This window comes from Cyrtonyx montezumae, unplaced genomic scaffold (assembly GCF_038088225.1).
Source record: "Cyrtonyx montezumae isolate F1298 unplaced genomic scaffold, pur_monq_1.0 scaffold_10, whole genome shotgun sequence".
Lineage (NCBI taxonomy): Eukaryota > Metazoa > Chordata > Aves > Galliformes > Odontophoridae > Cyrtonyx > Cyrtonyx montezumae.
This window is the reverse complement of record NW_027071826.1, coordinates 39,839,536-39,852,414: the sequence shown is the minus strand read 5'-3', so window position 1 is coordinate 39,852,414 and position 12,879 is coordinate 39,839,536. Positions and strand designations below refer to the sequence as shown.

Here is a 12,879-nt window from a genome sequence, read left to right as displayed (position 1 = left end):
TTTAAGCACGTTTATCTTTAAAAAAAAAAAAAGTCAAACAACTTTGTTTTTCACTTCTCAAAGCTTGGCAGTTTTCCTGTATTGCTCTGTCAGGATCCTTGTCTTTTCATTCGGCTTCATTTCTGATTACAGATTATTCATTTATGGATGGGCAGCTGTAGAAACTTGCTTCTTGCATATGCAAATCAAGCATGGTAATGTTTATCATAAGGAGATTTTGTGGCAGCTGAAAAGGGGTTGTGGCAACATGTTCTTGATTTCAATTGTATCTTCTACAAATGGAATTGGCTTGCTCACTTCACCTTCAGTGGATTTTTTTTTTTTACCATTTACCTTTTGGACTAGACACTGCTCACTAAGCAAACTGTTCGATTCACTTACAGATCATGATTTTGGAAGGAGCTGGCAGAATGAGTATCAATTCCAGCAGCAACCTACTCCACCAGCAGCCTTCCTGGACAGATGGATATTCCACATGCAACGGTAGGAGGAATTCAACAGCTCTGAGCTATGTGTTTTTATTTTTTTGGTGGGAGAGGATAGGCAGGGGTGGAAGGGACTACTTAACCCTTAAATATGCACAAGTATTACTTTTCAGTGATACTAGTTTGCTGGACTTTCACTTCGTGTCGGAAAATTTCCATGTGTTATTTTCTTTGTAAAAGCTGAACTCAAAAAGCTTAAGTTGCTGAAAGTGACCGGTTTATGGTTTATTTCGTTATTGCTCCTTTTGGTTAAAATGAATTTCAAGGTAGCAAAAGAGACAGAAGTTCCCTCTCCTCGGTCCAGAATTCTTTCTCTGTCACATTTACCCCTCATGCCCTCTCTGAACCGACATTAACTCTTCAGCACTAATCACCCCTCCGGCTTTGCAGGGGAGTAGTCTTTCTGCTCCTTTACTGTATTTGCTTTTTCAGCTCAAATTACTAGATAGCTATCTAATTAGACTGGCATTAGGGCACTAGATAGCTTGTGATCTGAGAACTGCTTTGTTATGCACAGAACCATCTCTTTAATTCCATATATGCCTTCTAATGCCTAAGAGCTAGTGATGACTTTTGCACCTAAATTAACTTACAAGGTGTCACACAGGGTGAAATTTACTGTAGTATTTTTGTGACGATATGGCTACACAGATACACATTTTCTCTCTCAATAAAAAATATAGACAGAGATGCATAGACAGACATGCAGTGTTTCATCTAATTTTATTTTTCTCACCCAAAATAGTGGGTTGGAACCGACCTTAAAATCTAAGCAAAACATGTTGCAGTTATTCTTTTAACCTACAGAATGCTACAACACAATGGAAGTTCCTATTCGGTGAAAGTCTTTTGATATTTTTGTTCATGTAATTTCTAAATACAAAGAAATACAAAAGTGAGTTTTGAGTAAATGTTCCAAGCTGCCTATAACAGAATAATGGAAAAAAGTCTTGACTGATCTTGCACAGGTTCTCAAACATAACAGTGCATTTCCTATGCAGAGATCCTCAGGATTCACACATCTTTTGGAGTTATAGGAAACTGAAAAAGCATAGGCCAGCCTTGACAGTAATCTACCCCCTCACGTCCATTTACCATGCTAACTCCTTCTCACTAAAGACTTATCCTTACATTAGAGAGTCTCTGAAAATTCTTGACTCTTCTGAAAAGATGGGAATAAATATCAACCTCCTGTTCAGGGAATGCTTCTTGGTTCCTTCAAAACTTCACTTGCCAACACACCAAAGTCTTAGTCATTTCTGCACTCATTCCCGTAATCCTTCAACAGCATTATGAGCAACATCTACCTGAAGCACTGACGCAGACTTTGCTGGCTAGTGTTGATAAAGGAACCTAAGTAACTGCAGGCCTTTTTTGTGCTCACCCATGACCTCACTCTGTGTGCTGTATCACAACTCAAGAGACCTGAGGTCTAGCTGAAATTATTTCCTAAAACGTGCCAGTTTTGTTGCTTGTGGTCTTCTAGTCATAGCCCTTGTTACTTGTATTTCTCACAGCCGTGTGGGAAAGTCTGTGAAGGACCAGATTGGTACCAATGAGAGAAGCCATGTGCTGGAATGAAGCTAACTCAGAGCTAGGCCACGGTAGTTTTTCCTTTTCCCATAATTTAACCACCTCTGCAGTCTGTAATTCCCTCATCCTTAAATGAACCTTCTTGCTCTTGTGAACATTTTATCATGCTGCTGTCTCTGCTTGGCCTTCCCCCTGTCCTTCTTTCCCAAGGAATAAATTGCACTGAACTCCTTTTGCTCGCTTTTCTGAGAGGCTGGATCAAGGCAGTCCTACCTTTGTATATCTTACATCTTATCTTATCTTGTGTAATTATCCTGTCCCTGCATATGTTTCCTTTCATTTGTACGTATAAATTCTTGTCATGCAGTGACATACAACTGAGGGTGGTTTGAAAGACTGACCAAGAAAAGATTCAGACATCCTAAAGAGAAAATAAAGCAGTTCCCTTAATTTCAAAATGAGTTTTACAATTATATTCAGAAATCATCTTATCAGACTACAAAGATAACTTGCATTTGTTAGAAGGTCAGCTCTGCCATGAAGTTGCAGGCCGTACTGATAGATTTTTATTTTAGAGCAATATGAGTGCCTTGTTTTTGCTGTTCATTGGCTGAATTCCACAATTCATATTCTGTCTTTATACAAACAAAATTTCTACTGCTCATTATGTGAATTTTGCAAGGCTTTTCCATCAGTTTCTGATGCACTAGAATACTTTTCCCACGCACAGCTCAACACTCCTTTGTGACAGTACTTCTGCACTTCATCTTCCTCCGAAGAATTTTTGGTATATTTAGCCAACATTGCTAAATTCATTCCTTCTCATTCAACTTCTTAAGAGAGGTGTAAAGTAATATCTTTCATTTTTAATTGAAAAACTGAGGAAAAAGAAGAAAAAAAGATTTATTTTATCCATCAGTAGCTGCTGAGCTAGTGTTAAGGACTGAAGAGAGTCTAAGTTTGTGGACTTGCGGGGCATGTAATTTATATATATAACTTTTCTGTCCTCAGCATAATCCCACCATGGTGTTAACAGAGCCAGTTAATACCCGTTTTTTTGTCTCCAGTGTCCAGCAGTTTCTATGGAACCCAGTGGCACGAAATACATCCTCAGTACTGGACCAAATTTCAGGTCTGGGAGTGGCTGCAGCATCTCCTTGATACTAACCAACTGGATGCCAACTGCATACCCTTCCAGGAGTTTGATATCAATGGGGAACATCTGTGCAGCATGAGTCTGCAGGAATTCACTCAGGCTGCTGGGACAGCAGGACAGCTGCTTTATAGCAACCTTCAGCACCTAAAATGGAACGGTAAATAGTAAACTACACAGGGACAGAGATGCATGCACAATTGTCTGAATTTTGGAACCTTCAGAAGCCACTTCTAAAAACAACTTGGCAAATCTCATTTGCTGTGTTTGCTATATTGCTTATACCTAACTGACTGTATTGCTGTATCACTTATGACATGTATGAGGCAGAAAGATCAAGGGAAAAGGTTTATGCCCCACTCTAGAATTAGCTCTTTGGCTCAACTGCAGCAGTTTGTGCTTGGAGCTGTATCTTTAATTCTTCTGTGCTTGTTGCTATATGTCCTATTTGCCATGTGCTTTCTTCCAGGACAGTGTGGAAGTGACATGTACCAGTCTCATAATGTCATTGTGAAGACAGAGCAAACAGGCAAGTAACTGTTGGCGACTTTTTATGGTGACAAAAGGGGGAACTTGTCCATTCCAAGAGAGAGAGATCACAATGGCATTACTTACAAAGGAAAGTGTTTCATACAGAATTAAAGGAATAAAGGCCTGACTAATATATTCAGTCAGTCAATAGTTTGAAGCTTCAGGTAGTACCACAATACCTTTCCGTGTGGTCACTTTCTCTAGAAGACTACTGTAACACTACCAAGCTACAAGTGTGCAGTGGTCTGGGAGTGCAGCTGTGTAGAGATTCAGCAGATTTCAAAATAATTCACAGTACTTTAAGTTATTATTATTATTATTTTAAGAAGAAAAATATTTTGCTGTGAAGTGCTGTTAGCACTTTGAATTGTGAGGAAATTTCCAAACCAAACATATTTGAGTAAAAAAATTCAAAGTGTTACATTTCAGGTTTTTCACATATCGTTGAAACTGAAATTCAGTAGTATTTTGGATTGACCAACTCTGCATTTTTCCTGCAGCAGTCCCTTATTCCATTCTATTCAGAGCTAGATGCCTTTCCTGCCAGGGCTTTGTTTCTCCAGGGAAAGAACTTCAGCTTTGCTCAGCGTGCGTGCTTCGGGCACAATTATTGTGCCCAGTTCCTTTCCCAGGACAGCTCCGTCTGTTTCTGAACACTCCCTATAACACTGGTCTCAGCCTCCATTGTCTGTGGATGTATTCACGAGCCATGTTTTACTATCTCCTGACAGTAGGAATATGGATTTGTAGTGTGAAGCGTCTCTAACAAATACTGCCAGCCAGTTCATTCAGTGAACGAGCCTCACCAGCCAGGGACACTCTTCAGCTTCTTCTTGCAGCAAATGAGCATTGCGGTCCACTGTGCCCTCATGGTATGAGCCGCATGCGTGCAGCGGCCTTGATGCTTGCCCCATAAGAAACCACAGTAATACTTTAAGTCTTGATTTATTAGATACTGGTATAATGTTAGTTTCCCCTTCCACTAGAGATACACAGTGCTCTGTAGAGTACCTCTGCCACACATCCTGGAAGGATCAAATCCCACCACTGATTCATGCTCCTTGCCGTGCCCGGTGGTGGGGCCTTGTGGACTGGTGCAGACTAGGACTCCATGTGAGCTGGCAGGGTTGGGCTGGTGGTTTAGGGGGGAAAGCCTGCCTTGTAGGCACTGAAATAGGATGAAATGTGAAGACAAGTTGTCTCCCCACGTCCTGGCTGGCTAAGGCCTGTTTTCAGAGGCAACACTGGGCAGATCAGGTGTCCAAACAAGCAAAGGGTGTGTGCTATTGTAGGAACACAAGTTCTGGGTGCCCAAACATGCAGCTATTACTTAGCATGCCTGCTAAATTCCTATGTCATAAGTGGTAACTCAGCCAACCATGATTATTTAGCTATAACTCTTTCCCCCCCCCCATCTATATGAACATGAAAAAAAAATAAGTAAAATACAGATTTGAACTTTACTTGTCATCCTTTCTGAGCATGAGTTCAAAAGAAAAATGTGTTTAAAGCTTCTAACCTCAAAAATGCACTGAAAAAAGAGTAATTTCCTGCTCACAGCACAGCTTATAAAGACAATACTTCTGCATGTATTGATCCAGAAGGTCACTAAGACATATTACTCTTAAAGCTTACTAGTGGCTCTTAGGTTAATGGTGGTGTGCCTGGAATAAAATGGTCCTGCATCTAGGGTTATGCTTTGATGTTTCTCACCATGTGCTTACACACGAAGCTACGACTCGGAGGGGACTTTCAAGTTCCACAATTATAGAAATAAATACTCCTTATAAGCATTCTCTTGTTCTACTAGATATTTGAGAGCACTTTCATTTCCATGACACCAAAGAGCTGTCGTAATCACCTGGGGCTGAAACGTCAGGACTGGATTGGGTAGAATTAGAGCTGTTCTGACATAGGAAAATTCCTTCAAGCGCAGGCATAAATGGTGTCTTAGCCAGGAAAGCGAGAAGGCTGCTACATTATTTTGTAAGTCAGTGCTTTGTGTAAGTACATTTGTCTGAGTATGCAAACCCTCATCCACAATTTGAGAGAAAGGAAGTGATTTTTCACTTAGCCTCTCCAGTTTTCAGTTCTCTTCACATTTTTGCACATTTCTTACTCTTTTATCTGTCTGTGCTCAATATTTATCCTTATACTAAAAACGCACTTTTGTTGATCTAATTTTCCTTGTCCTTCACCTTCAGATCCATCGTTAATGGTGTCCTGGAAAGAAGACAATTACCTGTATGACAGTGGCTATGGTAGCACAGTAGGTAACTACCTTCACCATACTTCATGCTTTTCTGAGGTGGCTTTATTGTATTTGGAGGACATTACTTCAAATGTTTTCTTTTTAATTCCCAGAGCTATTGGACAGCAAATCGTTCTGTCGTGCTCAGATCTCCATGACGACACCGAGCCACCAGCCTCCTGGTAAGGAACTTGTAATTATATTATTAATTGTTGCTTCTCTCAAAGCTAATGACGTATAATAGTCTCCACAGTCTTCTGTTGCAGGATTGAATCTGAGCCTCCAGTCACTTTATACCAAGCAGTACTGATTCTGACAACTCTTTTAGCTATCATTATTACCATAGTTTCTCTCTTCCCTTTGTCAAGACAAAGAAGATCAAACGATCTGCTGCCTCCACATATATCTTTTAAAGTGACTGAGTCAAAGAGGAAGATGTTAGGATCAGAGAGACAAGATGTTCCAGCTTAGGCATCTGCTTTTCTGTGGGGTAGCAGAATGTGGGCAAATAATAGTCATATTCCTCCCCAGAAGTGGCTGCAGTTCCCTGCTGAGCTGGTCGTTCATGTCAAGTAGGTTTGGGGGCAGGCTGGGGACAGCCTCTGGGCACTGTAGGGCAGGCCTGGAGCCCTCTGCCCACTCCCAGCCCAGCTTGTCCCCGGGCAGGCCCTGCACGCCATTTCACCCCTTCTCAGTGCTCCATGAGGCCACAGGAGAGATATGATCTGTCTGCTAAAGGGCAGAAAAAAGAGCAAACCCATTTGATACAGTGCCCATTGAAACTGCAGGCAGGGCAAGCATGTTGGGGTGCTCTGCGGGGCACATCTTTCAGGAAGCAGGATGGAGGCATGAGCAAGGTGGAGGGAAAAGGGAATCTGGGGTCACGGAGCAGTGAAAAAGGGGGAAGGAAAGGCATAGTCCTCTCAGGGGGCTTTCAGGCAGATAGGCCTGAGGGAGACAGGTAGAATTTGTGGGGTAATGAGGGAAGGTGTGCTGCTGGGGAAGCGGCCTCCCAGGCGCTGTCTCTGCAGAGCACCGTGGGCTGTGGAGCTGTGGCTGTGCCCCTGTGCCCACCGCGCCCCTTCCTCCCAGCACCTCTGGGCTTCCTACTGGGATGTGTGGCTTAAGTGAATGTGCTTGGCAATCAATTTAATAAAAGAGAGAAAACCTAAGTTGAGAAAGAAAACCGCCAAGCCTTAAAAAGAAAAAAAGAAAACACACAAAAAAACAACCAACACCAAAACCCCCACTCTGTTTGCTTTCCCCGCTGCCTCCACCCACTCTGCTAAGATGGCTGCCAGGAGTTCAGAGCACTCTGGTAGGACCGGGGACCTGTCAAGCTCCTGGTGCGGTGTGTTTACCCGCTGACTGCTTAAGCCTAGAGCTAGGGTGGCACGCCAAGGGCACAGCCTCCTGTAAAAACTAAATTTGTATATCCCGTAAAGAATATGGCTCATTCCTGAATCATATGCAAATATCCTGCAACCTTTTGTCACAAGTTTTGCAAGACAGCTTTGTTGAAACGGCATTGTAACTCTTTTCATCTGTCAGGCCCTGGCCTCCCAACACTGGCGTGTTTGAAACCGGTCTCCATGCGAGAAGGAGACAGTGCGAGAGGCTGTGTACACAGCTGAAATCCAGAGTAAATCACCACAGCCAGGCAGAAGGCAACTGAATCTCCAAGAATAAATCACCAGCTAAACAGAGCATAACAAACGTTTGCGAGCAAATTGTGGGATTTTAAAATGCAAAGGATTTAAATAAGAGGGCAAATAAAGGGGTCTGGTCCTGCTGTCCTCACCAGGAGTTCCCACAGGCTTTTAATAACATCGGGGGATTGTAATCTGAGGAAAGGCAATGAAATAAGCCTCATTTTACTTTTTCCCCCCAAGCTGAGTGAGGTTCAGGCTGGTTCCTGCTCTTTGAGAGTGGGAAGGCAAAATGACTCAGAGCGCATTTGCTGCTCGCGGGTCAAGGACAGTAATTATGTCAGCTCTGAACAGGGGAGGTTGGACTTATCCTTTCTGCCCTGCTTGGGGTACGTATCCAGTTATGTATGAATAAAGTGAGTGTGTGAATAGCTTTGCATCTACCTTTTCACATGCAGTTATTGCAGTTGCTTGTGCAAATCCAACAAGTTTCTATGCAAATGAATATTTCCTGTGAGTCATTTGCACATGCAAATGTCCCGTTTCCATGAAAAGTATGATAATTGTGCATTCATAGAAGCTGGGAAAACGTGCGTGGGACCTTCAGCTTTGCTTTGTGGCACTCAGGCATGAAGCAGGCCGAAAAGCAAATACAAGAGGGCCTCTCTGTTGGGACGGTCCCGTAAATTTTGCGAGACCTTGGAGCTGCTGAGTGGGATGCAGTCAGGCTGCCAGGTGGGGGATGGTGAGGAACAGAAAGAACTTTTCTTTTTCTTAATTTCTGAAGAAACATTTGTGCCAGAAATCCGATTCCTCCTGGGGCTGGCTGCAGGTGATAAAGCACCATCAATGAGAAATGGCTTGTTTCTGTGGCTCCAAGCCACAAAACAATATATGCACGTCCAGCTGCCAAAACCTCCTACCAGTGCAGTCCCGCTCCCTGCCCCCCAAACAACCGTGCCGTGCCAGTTCATTATGTTTTAGTCAGGTAGGTGTTCTGTGCATTGGTACCAGTGCATACATTTCACATTAGATCATCTCTTCAGAAACAAATAAGCCCCCAAAGATACATGCTTCTGCAAAGGCTAAGACATAATGGGACAATTCAGGCTTCCTTTTATAGACGTGATTCTCTTATTTTTCTCTCTCTCACACATAGCATGGGGTGAGGTATTTGTTAATCTAATTTAGTTTTCAAAAGCCAAATGTTTACCTCTGCATTCATTCTTTATTCATCAATGGTCTCTTTGTGAAGTGTGCTGATTACCATACAGTACAGAAAACAAAACTCTCCCCCTTCCTCCTCCCTTAGATTGCCTTCTGAAAAGTGATTATCTTTAAAAGAGATATTCGTTCTTTTTTGTGGTTTTATTTCTTTCAACCTGCTAGTCAATGGAAAACCTTTAATCAAATTTACAAATAGGCTTCATTTTCCTCTCCACAGATTCTTCAGAAGTGAAAAAAACACAAGATCATACCCCAAAGTCCCACACCAAGAAACACAGTAAGTCCATGGTTATAATGATTATAACATCCGTGGTTTATAATGGTTGTTTGATTGAGGGAAAAGAAACACATTAAGAGTAGATACCCATTGGGAAGGAAAAGGGAGCATTCTGAGTTCATTTTAAAAGCAGAACTGGTTAGATGGTTACTCTGATTGAATTCTCCAAGGATCTGGCTGTTTCTAGTGCTGTTGCTTACATTATTTTTGATGCATTAGGGTTACACTTTCTAATTGTTTTTATCAGTGAGAGACAGAGGGAAACTACAAGAATTCAATTTCCTCTACCCTGTGTTGAGTTGGGCCGGTGATCTAGAATAAAGGGGTGAGAAAGGAGGTATTGGACTAAATAAGGAAGGTCTGTGCACAGGCCTTGCTATGCCTGTGCTTGTTCCCATGCCTGCCAGGGGCAGCAGTGCCAGAGATGCACTTCTGCATCTCCTTCCAAAGCTTTTCATGCATGCCAACATGAACAAACACCTGCCCCCTACTCCTACTGTTTCCTTTTCCTCTGATACAGCAGTCTTTCTGTTCCACACATCCTCCTTTTCTACTAGTCTTGATTCAACCTGAGTGTAAAGACCAATTACCATAACTGATTCGTAGACACAGTTCTGTTAATGCATTTTACTGGGATTTCAAACTGAAAGTAACTTGCATATATCTTTTTCATCCTGTGTTTCTAATAGAGCATTTTAATATTGGTCCTCTGATGCATATTGCAGTATTCAATTTAATCCTGTTTCTGTACTCCCCAGATTAGTTTTTACTTCATGGCTTCTATTCTTATCCTGCTTTGTGACTTGGCTCATTCAGAACTCCAGAACTTTTATCTGCACACAGACTTTTTGTTGTTGTTGTTGTGCGTGTGTATGAAGGTTGCTCATGAAGAGATTAAGTAGGAGTGGTCTGAAGACAAACCTGAGAAGAGCCCCATCACAGTCTTGGCGTAGAGTTAAGGTCACTTTGCCATGCTGGGCTAATCCCCTACATTTCCAGTTTCATCAGTAGTCTTTGTACCATGATCTATCCAGTGTGTTGCTGATGTCCAGATTGACTAGATCCACCACATATTCTTGCTCTAGAAGGCAACAATCATAGTAAAGAAAAATACTGGATTAGTTGACCGAAAGCTACTGATGTTACCTGTATACCAGTTTCTATTTAACACTGCGTCTTTGCTGAGGTTGTTTCCTTCTTACTCTGGTCTAAAGCCTTACATGCGTTTGAAAGCAGACCAAAGGACAACTGTCTTCTGGCTCACCTTGTCACTATTATTCTTCATTCTTACACCAACACATCTCACCTGTTTGACTGTATTTTGTTTTTTCTTCTTCAACTTGGGCTTTCTAGTGTCATCTCTACAATAACTGTAACAGAGTTGTGCGTAAATGCGGCCTCCATATTGAACATGAAGATCAGTTTTTGCCCTTTCTGCTATTTCAGTCAGATTTTTTATGCTGTTTTCCCATACAATTTTGGCTATCCATTTTTATTACTATCCCTCTATCCACTATGCACCTTCTTTCTTCTTGAAGTCTATCTACAAAACTTGAGACCAAATACTTGCTTATGTGGAACAGAATTTCATTTCATTTGCCTTCTGTTTGTCTGTTTTAATGCATGGTGCTTCAGTGCCCCCCTTCCCCCCACACTCATCTCCTTGTGGTTTCATAAACTTCACAATAACACCAGTTTACATGCTGCCATGCTGTAGAAGAATATCAGGACAAATGGGCAAGGGAGGTGAGGGGAAGACTTAAAAATGTTCAGTACCAAAGTGGTGTTCAGTTCAGAAAGCAGTGGGTGGTTTGGTCTCTACCTCCCCTGGTTGCTGGGGCTCCCATCCATCCTTTTACCTCAAGGCTCGGTGTGCCAAAAGCTGATTCTCAGCCCCAGCCTTGGTGTGAAAGCTGTCAGTGTTTTCACCTGTGTGTAGCTCCACGGTGATGGTTCTGAACTCCTGAAGACATAGCTCATCCCCAGTGAGTGGTTCTTGTTTGTAGGTGACATGCCATGAGAAAACTGCACATAAGGAGCATAGCCCAGAGAGCTCCTTAAACTCCTTCCTTCTATCCCCTTCTTCTTTCAGACCCTCGAGGAACTCATCTCTGGGAATTTATTCGAGATATTCTTCTTAACCCTGAGAAATACCCAGGATTAATTAAGTGGGAGGACCGGTCAGAAGGAGTCTTCAGATTTTTAAAATCTGAAGCTGTGGCTCAGCTCTGGGGGAAGAAGAAAAACAACAGCAGCATGACTTATGAGAAGCTCAGCCGAGCTATGAGGTGAGGGCACATAAAGAAACTGCCTGAATGGAGAATCTGGTTACTTTTAAAAATGGATTTTTAACAGCAGCAATTCCTCTTTTTTTTTTTTTTTTTTTTCAACAACAGTCTCTCCCACTAATTTTGAGGCTGTAATATTACATTCTTCTTTGTCCTAATTTATTCCTCCTGTTCCTGTATACTATAATAAGCATATTATATAGTATTTACAATATATTTTATAGATATATAGATTCTGTTTGTGTCCACACAACCAACCAGTAAAAATATTTGATTGTAGGAAGGAAAAACAGTTATAGCAAGATGAAAGTTCACGTGCTACTGAACTGGGAAGTTTTAAATGACAGAGAATCTTTTTTTCACCAGTGTTCAGAACATAGATATTCCCCTACCCATTAGCTTAAAATTGGCTTACGAATCCTCTGTGAGGATCTTCTTTGTCCCTTGCTTTAACATTTTCAGATTTGCTCATGGAAGATCCATAGAAGTCCAAACTGTATTTCAGAATGGAATTTTAGGTTCTTTCCTGGTCTGATTTCAGGTGCTGGCTTATTTATATATATATATAAAAAAAAAAAAAGCAAAGAAAACATACGCACACACACAAAACAACAAAATGAAGTCTAATCAGAGCATGATTAGATAGTGAGATTCAGATTCATAACCAGATTAATGTGAAGTTAAAAGGTGACACAACTATTTTTTTTCTTCCTTGTCTTTCAGTTAGATTAACCTTAGATGTAATGAAATGAGGTAAAATAAGATAAAATGAAACAAAATACAGACATTTTGGATAGCTTTGTGATTCCCAATTTGACAGTGGTCTTTTAAGACTATACAGGAATTCAGTTTAAATCTTTTTTGTGTGTTTCTTTTAACAGATACTATTATAAAAGAGAAATCCTGGAGCGTGTGGATGGTCGCAGATTAGTATATAAATTTGGAAAGAATGCCCGTGGCTGGAGAGAAAATGAGAATTAAAGATGTCAAGAAATAACACTTAAAACACCTGGATGTAAATATTCAAAGACTATTTTCTTATATTTATGTACCAAACTGGGGTGAAAAAACAATTCTACTTCTGTCGGGAAGAAGGAACATTATCATTATTGGTGTTAAAATTATTTTATTTGAAGTATGTCCTGTATGGGGAAAAAATGTACACAGTTTTCTGTGATATAAGATAACATTATAGAATTATGATTATTTTTCCCTTCTTGTGAAGTTTTTCTCTTTTTTTCATTAAGTCATACAGGCATAATGTGATTTATGACAATGCTGTGAGTCGTGCAAAGAAAGGGAAGGAGCAAAATACTAGGGCATTTAGGCAGTATGATAATCCACTTTGGAAGGCAACGATAAGTGGAGAAACAGTAAAGCATCTCTGAGCCAAGTAGTCTTCTTCCATAACCAGCTGGTTTATTGCTTTCATTGGCCAATATCACTTGTTCCTTCCCTCTAGTTTCTGAATGTTTCAACACTTTG

The 12,879-nt window shown here is 41.2% G+C and overlaps 1 protein-coding gene across 1 annotated transcript; it reads left to right on the top strand.

The window, feature by feature from the left end:
- Positions 1 to 383: 383 nt before the first annotated feature.
- EHF (ETS homologous factor) lies at positions 384 to 12,607 on the top strand. Its single transcript, XM_065755001.1, has 8 exons — positions 384 to 483; positions 3,086 to 3,331; positions 3,641 to 3,700; positions 5,907 to 5,975; positions 6,067 to 6,135; positions 9,047 to 9,106; positions 11,199 to 11,394; positions 12,276 to 12,607. The coding sequence occupies exons 1-8, from the start codon at positions 387 to 389 to the stop codon at positions 12,373 to 12,375; spliced, it is 897 nt and encodes a 298-aa protein (XP_065611073.1). The 5' UTR covers positions 384 to 386; the 3' UTR covers positions 12,376 to 12,607.
- Positions 12,608 to 12,879: the final 272 nt, after the last annotated feature.